General features: G+C 38.5%; 1 protein-coding gene across 2 annotated transcripts; it reads left to right on the top strand.

The window, feature by feature from the left end:
* The first annotated feature begins 9,912 nt into the window (after positions 1-9,912).
* LOC129267944 (uncharacterized) lies at positions 9,913-18,974 on the top strand. Of its 2 annotated transcripts, none has more exons than XR_010294400.1 (2): positions 9,913-17,663; positions 18,639-18,974. XR_010294400.1 is itself a non-coding variant. In XM_064103540.1 (2 exons), exon 2 carries the CDS (start codon positions 11,559-11,561, stop codon positions 16,821-16,823), a length of 5,265 nt encoding a protein of 1,754 aa, XP_063959610.1. In that variant the 5' UTR covers positions 9,913-10,215; positions 11,191-11,558; the 3' UTR covers positions 16,824-18,974. The 2 variants fall into 2 exon arrangements, 1 of the variants encoding a protein (XP_063959610.1); XM_064103540.1 differs by having other exon boundaries at positions 9,913-10,215; positions 11,191-18,974.
* The last annotated feature ends 1,188 nt before the right edge of the window (positions 18,975-20,162 follow it).

Raw genomic sequence — 20,162 nt, forward strand, 5'->3', positions numbered from 1 at the left:
TTCTTATTCCAGTATTAAAGAACGGCAATACCAGTGACATGACAAACTATCGACCTCTTTCTGTTCTTCCGTTATTTTTGAAGATATATATTTGGAGAAAAAAATGTTAAACAAACGATGAAATTATTTTTTTGTCTTCATGGAATATTTGGTGGGGATTTTTGTTTTACCTGATTGCTAAGAAAGCATGAATGCTTGTAATCAAGCAACCAGAGGACCGACGGCTTAAGGTCCTCTCCGAAGGACCTGGTAATGAGGATTAATGCCTTACCAAAGGGCACTAGCGCACCAAGTGGGAATCGAACCCGGGTCACCGGAATACGAATCCCCCGCTCTACCGGACTGAGCTATCGCACCTCCTTTTTATTTTGCAATCAATATGGATTTCGTTCGGGTCACTTTGCATCTTTGGCTCTTTTCTATTTTATTGATAAAGTTTCAGTCTATAGATTATAAGGATTTCATGATTGATTTGTTTTTAGATTTAAGTAAAGCGTTTGATTCTTTGGATCATAATATAATGTTTACTAAATTAGAAATTTATGGATCGTGGTAATTTGTTATCCTTATTCAGAAATTATTTGTCTAATTGCTTTCAGTTTGTTAATTTCGATAGCCAAAAATCTTCATATAGGTTGATTCGATGCGGAGTGCCCCAGGGTTCCATACTTGGCCCTTTCCTTTTTTAAATTTACATTAATGATATTATTAGTTCTTCCACACTTCTGCATTTTATTTTATTCGCAGACGACATCAGTGTATACTCATGCCAAGTCCAGATTTAAGTCTATTAATAAATACGTTTAATAATGATTCGATCAAAGTGAATTATTGGTTGATCAACATTAAACTAGTAGTTAATATATATTAAAAAAAAACAATTTATCATATTTACAAAAAAAAAAATTTACCTAAATGATATCATTCTACAATTCAATGGTCAGATCATATCCCAAATTTCTGTGGTTAAATTTCATTGTGTGTATCGACGATAAACTGACTGGGCATGATCACATTGGTGTCGTGTGCAATCGGCATTGCAAAATATACAGGTGCTCTCTACAGACTTAAGCATTCCTCAGTGTATTTTAGTTATGTTATTCAATGATTTTATCACACATAAACTAGTGTAATATTGCATGGGCTGGTGGGAATGATTATTTTATTTCCAAATTATTCATACTTCAGAAAAGGGCGATTCTAATGCCCACAATGCCCACTCATCTCCACTTTTTCCTACAGTATACGAAACGAATTCTTTTAATATTGCCGCTTTTATGTTTCTGTGTTCAAAAAGATTGTTTTTTTGTAATTCATGTTTTATTGATCCTTTTCATCAAAATATACATAACACTGAAACATTCATGATATAATGGATCACATATAAAAGTTCAGATGACGTTGGCATATAACTGAATAACATGTCTAACATACAAAATAGTATACGATAAGAAAACATATATGTTTGTTTACAACAACAAAAATTCAGGCACTTGGCCTATATATAAAAATAAACATAACAAAAAACAGCCTTCTGCTTTATCGCCTCTTTAAAGTATTCAGAATGATAGCCCAGCATGCACTTGTCATCATGTTTTCCTAATTTGCATTTCCTTTGTGCTATGGTATGTTCAACAGTTTCAAATGATAAAAGAAAGTTACAAAAATGGGGGAGAGTAGGTTTTGTTTCGTCACATCGACATCTAAAAATATATTGTTTATCTGACAATCAAAAAGATTGTTACCACCTTACATATTTTCAAAATTTTCCCTAAATAATACCTTAATGATTATAATACTCGTACTGCCATCAATTTTCATTTTCCCTATAGAACCATGCAATGTTTCAAAAAATTCAATTTATTTTAAAGATCGATAGTCTGGAATAATATCCCAATACATTTAAGAAATATTCCTTCTTTAAATAGTTTTTTAAAAATAAGTCCTATCTTTTGAGTTTGCGTGATCTTAATTAGTTTACTATACGTTGTTAAATTCATCTTTGTTTACGTGTCTTCACGTTTATTGTTTTCTTCTGTAATATTTCCTTTAAAGGAGAATGAAACCCTTGAAACTAGCTGAATCCATATCAAAGAGAAAAATCAAAGAAACATATTGTTGAAAGTTTGAGGAAGATTGAATGAATAATAAGAAAGTTATGAGCATTTGAATATTGAGATCACTAGTGCCATGTAGATCCTCCCATCGGCAATGCGACCAAGATCTGTGATATCACACACGTACAACTCCCTCATTACTTTAGTACTTATTTCACTTATATTCTCACTTTTATAGAGTCTATCACAAGGTTAGGTGTTTTCTTTATGAGATGACAAGTACAGAGGTTTCACAACATTATATCATTGATGAATCGTTTGTCATATGATTAGAATGAGCAAAAAGAGATGTTTTGGGGTATATTTTCAGTGTCCGAATGGGAGATGTTGTACGTGTGTGACATCACAGATCTTGGTCGCATTGCCAATGGGGGGATCTCCATAGCATTAGTGATCTCGACATTCAAATGCTCATAACTCTTCTATTGCTAGTCCTATTTTACTCAAAGTTTTGTTGATCTTATTCTTTGATTTTTCTGCTTTCACAAAAGCTAACTTGCTCCAAGAGTTTCATTCTCCTTTAACTTATGTAAAAGGGGTCGACGTTTATAAGGCTTCTTGCTCTTGTTGTTGTCCGCAATTCCCATGAAACCGTTTATTATGTAATTGTATTCATTGTCTTTTCACCTTTAATTGTTTCTGATAATTCTCTTGTTTATGTACTCCGGCGCCAAATCCACATTGATTATGTGCTCAAGGCGCTGCGAAAAGGAAATAATAGAAAAATTACACGGTACAGGAAGGGACAAAGATAAAAAGAATGACAGTCATGACAATGAAAGGAAACTACTGGAAGGCAATTTTAAACAAATGGGTTTTTAGAGTAATTTTGAAATTATCGATATTTAAAATACTACGAATGGAATATGGCAACTGATTCCATAAGGATGGCCCAGCATGTGCAAATGTCCGATCCCCCCATGATTTCTTGGATTTAGGAACTGTAAGCAATTTGGAATCAGAAGATCTTAAACGTCGAGGAGGATTGTATGGCATCAACAAATTAACACTATATTCTGGGGCAGATCCATGGATACAGTGAAAAACTAACAATAATAACTTAAATACAATACGGTACTCGATGGGTAACCAATGCAGTGAGGATAGAACTGGAGTTATGTGAGTAGAGCGTCTGATAAGGGTAACAATACGGGCTGCAGAATTCTGTAATTTTTGTAAGCGTGAGAGTTGGGATTGTGGAAGGTGAAACAAAAGAGAATTGCCAAAATCAAGTCGAGATGATATCAGAGCATGTATAATCTTTTCTGTAGCGGATCGGGTTAAATACTTGCGAATGATGCCTAAATTACGCAATTGATATCTGACTGATTTACACACGGAAGTGATCTGGGCAGACATAGACATTGTTGAATCAAACAAAACTCCAAGATTCCTGCATGATTTGGATGGCATAACATTAACATTACCAATTCTCAAAGAGGGAAGTCTTATCTTATCTAGTGCAGGATGGGGTGACTTTGGCAGCCACCTAAAGGGGGTAGGCTTTGTTATGCCCTCACTTCTTTATAATTATGTAGCTGATAGAGAAAGGCCAACTCTTTTGTCTCTAAGTGATTTACAGGGGGGAAAATGCATACCCAAAACACAATTTTGCCACATTGGGGGCTCCAAAAAGCACGATATCTTTAGAGTCAAGCTACAGCAGTGGCGTAACAGGCGGGGGGCAGGGGGGAAGTTGCCCTCCCCCCCCCCCCCTGGCGGATTTCACCGGGAAAATAAAAGAAAAACGGGAAAAAGAAAAAAGAGGGAGAAAGGAAGGGAAAGGGGAAAAGGAAAGGGAAAAGAAAAGAAAACGAAGAAAAAACATTTTTTTAATGGAAAAGGAAGGAAAGCTGGAAAATGTACGAAAGAAGAACATTAGAGAAAGAACAAATCATTCCGAAATAGGCCTATGTAATGCAATAGCACGATGGGAAATGAATTAAAAGATGACAAAATGGCAACCAATCGCGGGAAACGAAGATAGAGAGTAATTGTCAAAAGCTTAATTGGAAAAGAAAAAGGACAAGGAAAAAAATAACACGACCGGGCTGCTAATGATTGAAATTAAAGAGCGGGGAAAAAGATGGACTGCATACATCATTCTGCTATAAGCTTGCTAAATTTCATGCAAATAAGCTACCGGGGCCCCAGACCCCACGCAGTAGGGGCTCTTCATTTATAACCTTCAAATGCATGGCTCTATAACGCCCCCCTTTCAAGCACAATCAATCACGGGCATACAGGCGGGGGGGGGTCTTGGTTCCACACTCAAGAGAAAATAAAAGAAATTGTAGGAGACAACGTATAATGAAATAAATGGAAACAATGAAATGCGTTATTTGCTGAATATAATGGAAAAAGCTATCACATAATTAGAATTTGATTTCAATTGGCAATTGGCGACTGTTTTATAAATTTTCCCACATTGCTATGTTTTGCCCCTTCAAAATATTTGGTTCATTATGGAACCGGGTTGAATAAATGAGTTGTGTAAAAGCTATATTCTGTAAATGACCGCGATTTGATTAAATAGCGGCAATCTGCGAGGTTTAAATGGCTTTGCTATCAAAAGTTCCGGGGGCTCCGCCCGGACCCAAACCGCACAGCACTGCGTATGGAAGGTTGGGCAATGGCCCTAAAAAGTTCTACAAACAAGAATAAAAAGGGAGGAAAGAAAAGCAAAGGAAAAGTGTAGGATATGATTTTATTTACTGAAGATAATGTCAAAAATAGTTAAAATTTAGATTCTCATGAAAAGGGAATTTTTTTCTCGCTCGCTTCGCTCGCTCGAGACTTATATAAAGCAGCCTTTTAGTACATGTGCTATGCCGTGGAAGAGGTTCTGACTCTCGACTTGTAAACAGAGTGTCGTGTGTTCGAATCCCACCGCGATCTAGCGTCCTTTGGCAAGGTGTTAATCCACACTTTGCCACTCTCGACCCAGGTGCTAAATGGGTACCCGGTAGGATGCGAAAGATATTGTATGTTTTATTTTACCAGCGCCATAATGTGGCTGCGACGAATGCAAGAAATTCTCCCCAGGGAGTGGAAATTGTGCACTTTTCGTGCTTGACCGTGGTTGCTGTAACGCGCTTTGGGCCATTCTGGGAAAAGCGCTTTATAAAAATTGGCTATTATTATCATTATACCGTCCCTGGTTTTTTCCCCTTTTTTACTCTTCACGCTACTGCCACAAAGAATCCTGTTCACAGTGGCGTACAGATCACAAAAAAGGAATCTAAAGAGAGAAGAGTGAAATATATTATTATGTGGATATCAATCATGTCAAAATCTATCACATATTTGGATTTTTGTAGTAAAAAGGTCAAAAATTTTGCTCGCTCGCTTCGCTCGCTCGCAACTGTTTTTAAAGATAAATTCTGCCCGATGCGCAATATCTGGCCTTCTCAAATATAGTCACCTCATTACACCATTACGCCTGTTCATACCATGATATGACCGGGAAATGTTTGGTTCTTGCCCCCCCCCCCCGGCCAACGACCCCTGTTACGCCGCTGAGCTACAGATAAGGGTGGGGTACATTTTACAGGCTCTTGTGGGACTATGCTTTAAGGTGACCGAACATAATTGCATGCAAAATGCAGAGCAATGCCTCGATCCACTAACTTTTTAAGAGGTTTCATTGTTATAAAAGTTGATTTGTGTAGAAAACGCCTTTCATCCTCATACAGGTAATATATACCCTTCTATCGCTACGCACGTTACATGCATTTCTGCGTGTTACGCACATCAACAAAGGAGATGCAAGATAAAAAAAAAACAGATGTCAATGCACATGAACATTTTAGACAAAAACTTTTGGACGAATTTTAATATTTTTCAAAATGTATTAACCGGACTATCCAGAAAAAGATTTCAATCGATTTCTACTATCCAAATCATAGTAAAATGCGCATTCATTTAAAATAGTCCCATTGTCAGACTGTGTGCAAAAAATACGAAAATAATTGACTTTCATCAAAAACCCAAGAGGGCCACCAGAATTGTCAATTCTGAACCCCGTGGAACATGATTTGGCAAAGGGAACATCAAGATTCATTAACTAGACACTTTAGGCAATACATAAACGTTGATTAAAAATATATTATGATGGTGCACAGGAACCCCCATTTACGACTCGACTGCAATAATGCAATCATACATGCCATAGGTTTATTGTTGAAAACTAGGCTTAAAACGTAGCCTATAGCACTATGAACACGAGCAGGAATTTCTCTCGTTTTACTCTCAATAAAACGAGAGCCACTTCTTACATAAAAGTGTCTAAATTTTAACTATTTTTAACGGATTTTCATCTCAAAATTTTCGAGAGCAAAGTTAGTTTTTATGATCCTCCAGAAGGCCACTTCCAGAACTTAATGGCCGTTTGGCCCTGAATGGCCCAAGCGAATCACTTCGCTGATGGGATTTACGATCCTACAGGGAGTATCCGTTCTCCCTCTCGATTGCGGCCACAATGCGCTTAATCTCACTCCCAGACTTTCACAAAATTTAAAAAACAGTGCAGGCTTACAGTGAATTCTACATTTACACCGATATCTTTAGTAATTAGAATAAGTTTGAAAACAAAAATAAATTTTGGTAGAGCATGCGTTGTAGATGAAAAACACGACTACACGGCGGTATTCTGCAGCATTCTTTGGCAGTACAGAAGATCAGAACTATCCATTATTAGTCCTGAAAATGGAAATATGGTAGTATGTCGCGTTTGTGTTGTTTTTATACTTTTACGGATCTGAAAGACCCAGAATTTGGTGGCACCGTCGAACAGGAAACAGAAAAAAATATGTGCTGATAAAGTGGCTGTTCCAATCTCATTATTTTTGCAATTTACTGGGAAAACTCCAGCAACACCTTCATCAGTTTTCGAATAGTACGATATCACAGCATGACTTTGATAATATTATATGAATTGTAAATGTTATTATTAATTTATCGCACTTTAAATCTATTACTGTTCTGTGCTATTTTCCACAGATCCCTGCAGAAAGCGTTTTGGCAAAAGGGTTAAAAGTTACGGTTGACTTTACTCCAGTTCTTGTATATTGAAAAAATAGATAAAATGCAAAGTTTACCCAATTATAGTTTTGCTTTTGTTTGTAATGTACATACTGCATGCATTCATCGCATAAGCTGAACACTCATTATTCGCAGCGAATAAAAACATGAAGAATAGATATGGAAAATGAAACTTTTAAAGGAGACATTAGCTTAGAGTTAGACAACATCCTAAAGAATAATAATTCCCCCTTTTCACCTTTTCATTTTATTTTCAATTTCGAACATACAAATCAATTTTAAACAAAATCAACAGATGGAAATCATCGTGTTATAGCAAAGCAAACTGAATACAATAATCTCAATCACATCAAAATTTTCATAAGATAAACTAAACATTTCTGAAATTAGGCTTATGACTAATTGAATGAATGCGTTTAAAATGAGAACAAAAGCAAAGAAGCGAGAAGGATTATAACACTCATACTGAACGCAAATATGAAAGGAACGTGGAGATGGCCATGGATAAATGGGGTGGGGCTCCACTAAAAGAGAGAATATGATACAAAAGAAGAAGGAAACACCAATTATGAAATATGCACCTAATCAAGGGGGCACGATCGCACAAGTCATACAAGCTCTCTTCTATTGAGAGGAAGGGAATATGGGGGCGTATTGAGTATAAACGGGTTCTACGTAAATGTTGTACGAGTTCTTTGCAGGGGACACTTTTTCTCAAAATATATTGTTAAAGGGATGGTCCAGGCTGGATATATTTATATCTCAATATATAAAGTAAAATTCATAAAGCAAAATGCTGAAAATTTTATCAAAATCGGATAACAAATGACGAAGTATTGAATTTTAAAGATTTGCATTATTCCGGTGAAACGGTTCTTCTAGGCATGTCTTTATAAATATTCATTATAGGTAGGCGGATGAAGTCATATCCCAACTTCTTCTTTTGACTTTTATTATATGAAATTAGGTTTATTCAAACATTCTCTACCATGAACTAAAACAATTGGATGGACAACAGATTAAATGCAGTACTTATTTACTGCCGCAACTTATTTCATCATAAATGAGACATATCATTTACATAATGGAAAAATTAAACATTTATGATTTCATGTAATAACATAAGAAAAAGGAAAGTGGGGAGGTGACATCGGCCAACCTAATGAATATTCATGACGATGTGCATGTAGCTGTTTTCACAAAATATTGATAAACTTTTACATTAAATAACTTATTTGTTTTCCGATTTTGATGAAATATTCAGCATATTGCACTGTAAATTTTACTTTATTTAGTTAGATATAAATATTTTCAGCCCGGACCATTGTTGGGGTGGACTTGTCATTTAAATACTAATAGGATCCATGATTAGCGACAACAGTCATCGGGCGCGTGCGACCTTCAACATGCCTGCTTTAGATCAGACTCTACAATGACGCTTACATTAAACCATAATATTAAAAAAAGCAGCAGGTAAAGATAATCTTATTACGCGTAAGCAGTCTGCTGTGCGAACCCTTTACTCAAGGGTCTAAATTGCAGCGTATTCCATGTCTTGTGTAAAAAAAAATGCTGAATATATCACAAATGGTGCTGGTACACTGAAAATTCAAAGTAGCGACAAACTTGTTAAAACGTTATCCCCTCTTGTTAGAATGATTTTCTTTTATATAATGTCTCATAGATCGTCGATCAACAAGCTTATCGTTTTCGGGAAGTAATCCCCCTATTGTTTGCTGATATCTTATTGCTCAGTTTTTTGTTTCATATGTATTTAAATGTTTTGGTCTGTTTTGTTTTCGTAAAAAAATGAATGAATATACAACAAATAATAAAATAAGTCATTAAAAATAATAATAATAAATACAATTGTTACCCTACTTTTCATACAGTAGGTGGCAAAAATATTTAATCATGACTTATTGCTAAATAAAAACAAGGTATGGAATGGAATAGAAATAGCCATGTGCTATAGTTATGCGTGGAGACACACTTATTGATCAAAGGTTCAATCAGGGTCTGTGAGGCAAATTTTTGAGGGGGTCAGATATGGCGTATCGGACAAAATTTATCTTTTAAAAAAAGTTGTGAGGGAGCAAAGCGAGCAAGCAAAAAAAATGACAATTTTATTACAAAGATCCAATTTTGTGATAGATTTTGACATAATATTCAGAATATAACATCATACCTCACCCTTATCTCTTTCCTTTTTTTTTTTGGTCTGTACGCCACTGTGAAAAGGATTGTGGGCGAAAAAGAGGGGCACAATAAGACGCATGTGCCAAAAAGCTGCTTAACATAATTATCTCCCAAACGAGCGAGAAAAAAAATCAACTTTTCATGAGGATCTATATTTCTTGACACTTTATTCAGAAAATATACATCACATCTATACTTTTTCCTTTTGTTCTAAATCAGCAAGCGTTTAGCACTCGCGTTAGATGGCTATGGTGAGATATACAGTAATATTCTCTTAATGGATTCCTAAAATAAGGTCCTTAAAAATGTCACTGTTTGGGGTCATATACAAAAATGTCAGGTCGCGCTTCGCGCTTGCATTATTTGTTTAGCAAGACAGGTACGTATCATGAATGATTACAAAAATTGCTCATAATGTCCCTTTTTAGGTCTGAATATCAAAACTTTTGAGATGGCGCATCGCGCTCGCATTATTTGATCAGTGAGAATGTGAGATACATATCCGTTCAATGCCAATGGCAGGAATATAACAATTTATGTGCAGTGTGTAGCGGCATGAATATAATTTGGTATATTTGCCATTATTATGTACTGTTTACATGCATGTATCTTGTATACAGAGTCAGTGGAAAAAGAAAGTAAAAAATGTCAATGCCAGATTGTACACAGCGCATTGCTTATTGTGCTCCTTGATTCCAAGAAGTCCAGGAGAAGATGAGTCATATGGGTGAAGCATCACCCAAAGTATAGAACAAAGAAAGTAAGATTCAGAAGTTGCAAAGATTCAGAAGAAGATAGTCAAGAAATTGTATTTATTCCTATAAATTGTGAAATTCTCCAGGATTGCAAACAGTTGGTAAGTTTAAATTGCATTATTTTCAAAGTTTATATATGTGCTGTCAATTATTCCATAATACTGGGTTTCATAAGTCATTCACATTTATGTAATTTTGGCTCAAATTTGAGTGATGGAATTTGGCATTTTGCTCTCTATCGAGCATTACTTCATAATGTATACATGTACACACAAACCAATAGAAGGTGATTGGTGTTCAGTCAGATTTAATTACTATTAATATGTCATAAAGAGATAATTATGCTTCGTATTATTGTGTGCTATTATGTTCACATGAACTTATTCTTAATTTGATTACACAAGAAGATTATATTGCATTTATTTTCTGAGAGTGATATATAATGCTCACTTCATTTAGTTGTAAGTAGTCAACTGGTGTTATATATTGTGTAGGGTGGTAGGGTCTCCTAGCTTAGGCATGAGATCATTGGGTTATTACTCTATTACTATATTATGTTATTATAAACATATCTAAGTACTGTTTGGTTTAGTTTAGGAATCACATATATTATGATTCATCATGGTTTATTATTATTTAACCAGTTATTAGTAAGTGTCTGTTATATATTTTCTGTTTGCCTATATTAATTTCAGTATTATTTGCTTTAAGATAATAAGGGCATTAAAGGGATGAAGATGTTTATTAACTATAATTAAAATTATTAGGCCAACAAGATAATGAGTTTATATTGCACATATTCAGATTTAATCTGATATTGATTACAGTTATTGATTACCAATTTATTATTGTTTACCAAACAACAATTATTCAACTCAAATAATATGATCAATTATTGAGGTTTCCTTTAATCACGTTAATATCCTTGACCGTTGTATATTGCATTAGTATCATTGAGACTTATTCCCTGTGGGTATATAAGAAGTTATTTACAAGTTATTCAGTCATGTTTGAATTATGTTACTGTTGGCAAATGAATATTAACACTGTGTTTATATGTTTATTTGTTTATTCAGCGAACCGCTCAATTACCGCTCAATTACCGCTCAATTACCGCTCAATTACCGCTCAATTATCGCTCAATCGTCGCTCAATTGTCGTGCAATTGTTGAAGTACTGGTTGTTGACAGTTGATGCTGGTTAAAGTTTTCTTCGCTGGTCGTTGGTTATGTCGACCTAGAAACTTCATTACAAGGCCGTATTTGATGTCAAGTTGTTGATTTATGTGTCGTCATTATTACGGAAGAAGTTGAAGAAGGAATAAACAGACAAGTAACTGTAAAGCCGTTGTTTGAGTCTTCAATTAGCGTGTTCGAACTAAGCAATTAAGAATTTCCACGTGTAGTTTAAGAAAGGCAGCTACACGACAGTTCGCAACTGCATTATGGATCCCTCAAATAAACCAAATTCAGAAGCCCTTGCTGGAGTTGGACCTGGAGCTGGAGACGACGAGGATGATGTAAAGTCTACCACATCTCGGGGGAGCGCCATGTCCAGAGTGTCTTGTGTAAGCGATACATCAAGCGTGAAACTAAGAGCAGCGAGGGTGAAGGAGGAGCTGGTGAATAAGAAAAGGGAGCAGTTCTTACAGGAACAAAGACTAAGACGAGAACAGTTTAAATTACAACAGGAACAATTTGAACTGAATGAAAGAATAGAACTTCTCAAGATCGACCATGACAAGGAAAATGCCAAGGTTGAAGCCACCATGTGGCAAGAACAAGTAAATGAAGAAAGGGCAGAAGCAGGATTTCCGCCCTTACCTAACAAGGACTTGGACAAAGTACAAATTACAGAAAGGTGGTTCTCCACCCAGGGAGAATCAAATCATCAGGGTAATGTACCAAATGTTCAAAAGGATAATGTATATGTTAAAGGTAATGAACATGTAAGTACTGGTGTAGTAGGTGAAGGTACTACAACAATTCATAAGCCGGGTAATGAAGGAGTAGGGTTAAGCAGGGGATACAATGGTAATCACCAAGTTAATAGCCAAGCACAAGAACAGAAACCCTTCATACCCAATCCATTTCAGACCCCAGTTAATAACATGTATAATCATAATATGATGGCAATGGCTCTAAGTTTGCCAAAGCCAGACATGCCAACTTTCTCAGGCAATCCGATTGATTATTGGAATTTTGTGAATAGTTTTGAAGTTAATATTGCTGACAGAATTCATGACAGTAGGTTAAAATTGTCTTACTTAATTCAGTTTACCTCAGACAAGGCCAGAGAGGCCATAGAAAATTGTGTATTATTAGATCCCGATACAGGTTATTCCCGAGCTAGGATAATACTACAGGACCAGTTCGGACGGAACTATATAGTGGCTAGAGCTCACCTGGAGAAGGTCATCAATAGATCACCACTCAGGGCCACGGACAGCCAAGGTCTGTGGGATCTAGCCAGAGACATGAGGAGGTGTCAGATGACAACTTCTCAGATGGGGTACTCGGCTGATATGAGTACAACGGATACCCTACTGAAGATTCAACATCTTCTCCCAGTCCACATTCAGTCCAAGTGGGCCAGCCGAGCACATTCACTGATGGAGCAATCAGTGATGCCCAACTTCTCCCATCTGACAGACTTCATCGAAGAGTCTGCTAAGGTGGCGAGTAATGTGTTCGGTAAGAGCGTAGGGCGTCCAGCCGTGCAAGACAAGAAGGCATCTGCGGGGAAGCCTAGGCCAAAGGTTTCGACCTTTAATACTACAACAAGCAAGTCTGAGAAACCTAAGGAATCGAGCTCATGCCCATGCTGCTCAGAGAAGCATGAGCTTGATAAGTGCCGCAAATTTAAAGGTCAGTCAGTAGATGAAAGGTTTGCCTTTGTCAAGTCTAAGGGGCTATGTTTCAATTGCCTCAAAGGGTCGCACATGGCAAAGGGCTGTACAGCTACCCCTAAGTGCAGCAAGGATGGGTGCAAGAAAAGACACCACACCCTTCTTCACATGGAGTGGTACACCAAGGGCAAAGATAAAGGGCAAGAAACAGGTAAGCAAACTGGGGCCGGGAAAGGATCTGACTTAGATAACCAGGCCGACACCAATGCTGTTGGTGGTCAGAAAGAGGTTTGTCTCCGAGTTTTACCTGTCAAGGTTAGAGGCAATGGCAGGGAGGTGACAACATGGGCTTTGCTGGACCATGGCAGCGATGTTTCCCTCTGCGAACAGCGTCTTGCAGATGACCTCGGCATCCAAGGTAAGGAGACAAACTTCCGACTGACCACGGTGAACAACACTAATACCCAAAGGGGAGGACAGGAGGTCAGTTTCTCCATTCAAGGAATTAAGGACAGGGATGTAATTGATATGCCCAGGGTGTGGACGGTAGAATCACTACCAACAACCCATAGAAGTATACCAAGACAACAGGACGTAGATAGATGGTCCCATCTGAAGGGAATAGAGCTTCCAACAGCTGCCAAGAAGGATATCACCTTGCTCATAGGGAGTGACACTCCAGAGGCCTTCTGGGTCCAGGAAGAAAGGAGGGGAAAGAAGAAAGAACCATATGCTATCCGTTCTCCACTGGGATGGACAGTCATGGGCCCCACCGGACGCAGAAGGAAAGGAGCATTTGAGGTGAACAACATCTCCTCAATGGATGACCATTTGCAAGAGCAAGTCCAGAGATTCTGGAAACTGGACTATGCTCCTGGTGATGAGAGTGAAAGATTAGGTGACTCGGTAGAAGACAGGAAGGCTCGTGCCATGATGGAATACACAATCCGTCTTATGGATGGCCATTATGAGATGGGTTTACCTTGGCGTCAATTCCCTCCGTCTCTACCAAACAACCACAAGATGGCAGAGTCACGTTTACGATCTCTAAAGAGAAGACTGGAGAAGGATGACAGCCTTCACCAGAAGTACACAGAAACTATGACAAATTATTTGTCGAAGGGGTTTGCAAGGGAGGTGGACGAGGACCCTCAAGAGGAGGGCTCTATCTGGTATCTACCTCACCACCCAGTGACTCATCCCTTCAAGCCGGAAAAGGTGCGTGTAGTATTTGACTGTGCTGCCAAATACCAAGGAATCTCCCTTAACAGCCAGTTATTGAGTGGACCGGATTACACCAATAAGCTTGTTGGTGTGCTTCTTCGCTTCAGACAAGAGGAGATAGCACTGGTGGCAGATGTGGAGGGTATGTTCCACCAAGTGAGGGTCACACCCGCCCACACTGATGCGCTCAGATTCTTGTGGTGGGAGAACGGCAACACGGACACGACGCCTAAGACGTACAAGATGCAAGTCCATCTGTTTCGAGCGACTTCGTCTCCAAGCTGTGCAGGCTTTGCACTCCAAAGGACTGAGGAAGACAACAGGCAGGACTTTGAGCCAGAAGTTTGTCAGATAGTCAAGGACAATTTCTATGTCGATGACTGCCTGAAGTCTGTTCGCTCTACAGAGGAAGCGATAAGGCTCATTCCTCAGTTATGCAGCCTACTAAGAAAAGGAGGATTCAGACTAACAAAGTGGGTCAGCAATGACAAGGAAGTGTTGGAAACAGTCCCTCTTACAGAAAGGGCTGCATCGGTAGTTGATCTAGATTTGGATCATCTTCCAATAGAGAGAACACTTGGAGTCTTATGGAACATGGACTCTGACATGTTTAGCTTCAAGGTTTCTCCCAAGGACGTACCAGCAACAAGAAGGGGTATACTGTCCGCCACAAGCTCCTTGTATGATCCACTTGGATTTGTGGCACCTTTCACAGTAAATGCAAAGCTTCTTTTGCAGGATCTTTGCGCCCAAGGTCTTGGCTGGGACGAGAAGATCAAGGACCAGGACTTGCAACGCTGGCGAGCCTGGCTGGCTGAGTTACCAGCGTTAACCTCAGTACACATCCCCAGATGTTTCAAGCCATCTGACTTCAAGGACCCTGTCTATGATCTCCATGTGTTCTGTGATGCGTCAGAAAGAGCATATGCAGCATGTGCCTATCTACGGATAGAGGATTCTGGTCGCACCCACAGTGCACTTGTGATGGGGAAGACAAGACTTTGTCCTCTGAAGAAGATGACAATTCCCAGATTGGAGCTGTCAGCAGCAGTACAAGCGGTAAAGCTGGGTCGAACCATCATGGAAGAACTCAGGCTACCAGTGAGGAGCGTCACATACTGGACTGACTCTACCTCAGTGCTGCTGTACATAAGGAATACCAGTAGGAGATTCCGTACATTTGTGGCAAACAGAGTAGCTGTCATTCAAGAAAAGAGTGACACTTCACAGTGGCGCCACGTTGATACCAAGAGCAATCCAGCAGATGATGGCTCAAGAGGATTGCATGCAGGACAACTATCAAGATGGATCCAAGGACCAAACTTCCTTCTAAAGCAAGAAGAAGACTGGCCGGAAGCATTCCTAACCCCGACTGACCAGAGAGTATTGCCCGCTCAGGACCTCAAGGATGATCCTGAGATGAAGAGGACTAATGCCATATCAATCAAGCCTCAAGACAGCATTGGTAATCTGATCAGTCGCTATTCAACCTGGAATAGATTAAAGAGAGGAGTAGCTTGGATCCTTCGCTTCAAGGCACACTTGATAGCCCGCACAAAGAAAAGTACATCTCAGAAGACTACAGATTTGACACCTTCCGAGTTGTCGGAAGCTGAGCTGGAAATAGTGAAGTACATTCAGAAGGATGCCTTTCCAGCTGAGTTTGAGAAGAACAAGAAGTCAAGGGTTGAACAGTCCTCCATGAAGAAATTGAACCCTACCCTAGTTGATGATGTCCTTAGGGTAGGAGGGAGATTGGACAGATCACCTATTGACTTTGATGCCAAACACCCCATGATATTGCCAAGCAACCATCATGTGACCAGACTGCTCATTGAGCACCACCATCATGAAGTTGGTCACTCTGGTGCAGGCATGACATGGACGGCACTAAGGTCGAAATATTGGATCCTGAAGGGGGGTTCCACTGTTCGACGGATCATAGGGAAATGCATTCAATGTAGGAAGAGGAATGCACCAAGAGGAAGGCAAATGATGGCTGACTTGCCGAAAGAAAGAGTGACACCTGGCAGGCCGCCATTTACCTTCACCGGAGTCGACTACTTCGGGCCATTCAGTGTTAAGCAAGGACGGAGCCAGCCAAAGAGGTATGGCTGTATATTCACTTGTTTGACAACTAGGGCTGTACATCTGGAGATAGCCAACTCCTTGGATACAGATTCATTCATTAACGCTCTTAGAAGATTTGTAAATCGCAGGGGGCTACCTGAGAAAATCTTTAGCGACAATGGCACAAACTTCAGAGCAGGACATAAAGAACTAAAGCAGAGCCTAGCAGAGCTCAACTCAACAAAGGTGGGTCGCTTTCTAACTCAGCGAGGGATTGAATGGGCGTTTAATCCTCCGGGTGCAAGCCACATGGGTGGTGTTTGGGAAAGAGTAATCCGGTCAGTTAGGAAGATATTAGGAAATCTTCTCAAGCTTCAGACTGTAACCGACGAAACTCTAAGCACACTCATGTCTGAAGTAGAAGCAATCCTAAATGCTAGACCGTTGACACCCTTAAGCGCGGATCCTAAAGACGAGGAACCGCTAACTCCAAACCATCTTCTTCTCATGAGAAGAAATCAGTCACTTTCACCAGGGGTATTTGATAAGAGTGATTGTTATACTTGAAGAAGATGGAGACAAACTCAATATCTGGCCGGACAGTTCTGGAGGCGTTGGACAAAGGAATACCTTCCCTTGCTCCAAGAACGCCAAAGGTGGCTTAAACCACAAAGAAACTTCCAGACTGACGACCTTGTACTCATAGCTGATGACACTGCTCCTCGTGGGCACTGGCCACTAGGTAGAGTGACTATGACCTACCCAGACAGACACGGACTCGTTAGACAAGTTGAAGTTAGGGTAGGATCTAAATACTATAAACGACCAATTTCTAAATTATGTTTTTTAGAGAGCAACGATTAGGATACATTGACATACGCCCGACATAAGACCTAGTAGGGACCACACCCTCCTTATTATTGTTACATTAATGATTGTTGTAAGATTGATTTGATGTATATTTTAATTTCATTGTTGTTTTTTATTACTATGTTATGTTTATATCGTTAAGTATGGTATTGGTTAATGATGCCGCTTTACATGTTTATGGTTTAATGAAATGAGTAACTGGTGGTTGCCTCATTTGGGGCCGGGTATGTAGCGGCATGAATATAATTTGGTATATTTGCCATTATTATGTACTGTTTACATGCATGTATCTTGTATACAGAGTCAGTGGAAAAAGAAAGTAAAAAATGTCAATGCCAGATTGTACACAGCGCATTGCTTATTGTGCTCCTTGATTCCAAGAAGTCCAGGAGAAGATGAGTCATATGGGTGAAGCATCACCCAAAGTATAGAACAAAGAAAGTAAGATTCAGAAGTTGCAAAGATTCAGAAGAAGATAGTCAAGAAATTGTATTTATTCCTATAAATTGTGAAATTCTCCAGGATTGCAAACAGTTGGTAAGTTTAAATTGCATTATTTTCAAAGTTTATATATGTGCTGTCAATTATTCCATAATACTGGGTTTCATAAGTCATTCACATTTATGTAATTTTGGCTCAAATTTGAGTGATGGAATTTGGCATTTTGCTCTCTATCGAGCATTACTTCATAATGTATACATGTACACACAAACCAATAGAAGGTGATTGGTGTTCAGTCAGATTTAATTACTATTAATATGTCATAAAGAGATAATTATGCTTCGTATTATTGTGTGCTATTATGTTCACATGAACTTATTCTTAATTTGATTACACAAGAAGATTATATTGCATTTATTTTCTGAGAGTGATATATAATGCTCACTTCATTTAGTTGTAAGTAGTCAACTGGTGTTATATATTGTGTAGGGTGGTAGGGTCTCCTAGCTTAGGCATGAGATCATTGGGTTATTACTCTATTACTATATTATGTTATTATAAACATATCTAAGTACTGTTTGGTTTAGTTTAGGAATCACATATATTATGATTCATCATGGTTTATTATTATTTAACCAGTTATTAGTAAGTGTCTGTTATATATTTTCTGTTTGCCCATATTAATTTCAGTATTATTTGCTTTAAGATAATAAGGGCATTAAAGGGATGAAGATGTTTATTAACTATAATTAAAATTATTAGGCCAACAAGATAATGAGTTTATATTGCACATATTCAGATTTAATCTGATATTGATTACAGTTATTGATTACCAATTTATTATTGTTTACCAAACAACAATTATTCAACTCAAATAATATGATCAATTATTGAGGTTTCCTTTAATCACGTTAATATCCTTGACCGTTGTATATTGCATTAGTATCATTGAGACTTATTCCCTGTGGGTATATAAGAAGTTATTTACAAGTTATTCAGTCATGTTTGAATTATGTTACTGTTGGCAAATGAATATTAACACTGTGTTTATATGTTTATTTGTTTATTCAGCGAACCGCTCAATTACCGCTCAATTACCGCTCAATTACCGCTCAATTACCGCTCAATTATCGCTCAATCGTCGCTCAATTGTCGTGCAATTGTTGAAGTACTGGTTGTTGACAGTTGATGCTGGTTAAAGGTTTCTTCGCTGGTCGTTGGTTATGTCGACCTAGAAACTTCATTACAAGGCCGTATTTGATGTCAAGTTGTTGATTTATGTGTCGTCATTATTACGGAAGAAGTTGAAGAAGGAATAAACAGACAAGTAACTGTAAAGCCGTTGTTTGAGTCTTCAATTAGCGTGTTCGAACTAAGCAATTAAGAATTTCCACGTGTAGTTTAAGAAAGGCAGCTACACAGTGTCTCCGGAAAAACTACTCTGTTACAATCATCCACTTCTCCAATATTTTGTGTCGTTTTACACCATGTAGTGTACATGTCCCTAGTTCCTGCTTTGTTATTGTAGTTAATTTGCTAGTTAAAAGGTACACCTTCACTCGCGCACATACACCCAAATATAAAATATGATAACTGATCCACTTACCAGATAAATTTTCCTTTGGCAGGGCATTGCACTGTGTTTGCCTCTTTTGGCAGGAACGTGGTTCGTATTATTCTCCATATTTCGTTAGCTTCTGCTGGACTGACCACTGCAGCTAGGGCAGAGGCTGCTGGCAGAGGGATGGATTGAAAGGGGGTGGATGGTCGTGGCACAATTTTTAAGGTATATGGTTGGTCGGAACATGGTCTGAATTGCGGAAGCAATCCTATATTGCTTTGGTTCAATTCTGCTTTTAAATAACGGTGTTCTAAGGTGAAAGTGTCCTTGACTTTTAAAGGCCAAGCCTGTGGTTAGTCTAATACCAATGTATTTAATCCAAGTGATACATGGATTAATTGGCTTGAAGCGGGGGTTGGTTATAACTATAAGATGTAATGGAAACAAGCCACATCTCCAGTTAAAATTCCATCGGAAGTATTTTGGAGGAACTACAACCAAGTACTAAAGAGCCAATCTCCTCTTACCGACTCTATGCGTGTAGAGAAATCCGACAGACAATCCTCCAATATACATGTATTCAAAGTGTTCCAATTTTTGCACGTTCCCAGTATTTGTATGTGTACGTGTATACACAAAACTACACATCTACGGTGTCGATCGGTATTCTTGGTTGGGGGGGATGATTGACACAAATGTTCTTGTGGATGGGGATCTTTCAACATTACCCCCACTAAAATCACAAGTTAGGACATTTGGGAGTGGTTGATATGCATGGTGTTCTTGCAGTGGCGTACCGTGAGTCACGGCATTGGGGGGGTACCAGCAAAATTTTTGAGTCACTTAGTGAGCGCGTAAAGCGCGCTCAGTTGCCAGGTATACTGACCTTATAGGGACATTTTAAGGACAGAGCCATTAAACGGATATGTATCTCACTGCTCAAATAATGCGAGCGCGAAGCGCGAGCTCAAAATGTTTGATATGCAGACCAAAAAAGGACATTAAAAGCAAATTTTTGTAGTTATGATACATAC

The sequence above is a fragment of the Lytechinus pictus genome, chromosome 8, assembly GCF_037042905.1.
Source record: "Lytechinus pictus isolate F3 Inbred chromosome 8, Lp3.0, whole genome shotgun sequence".
Classification (NCBI taxonomy): Eukaryota; Metazoa; Echinodermata; class Echinoidea; order Temnopleuroida; family Toxopneustidae; genus Lytechinus; species Lytechinus pictus.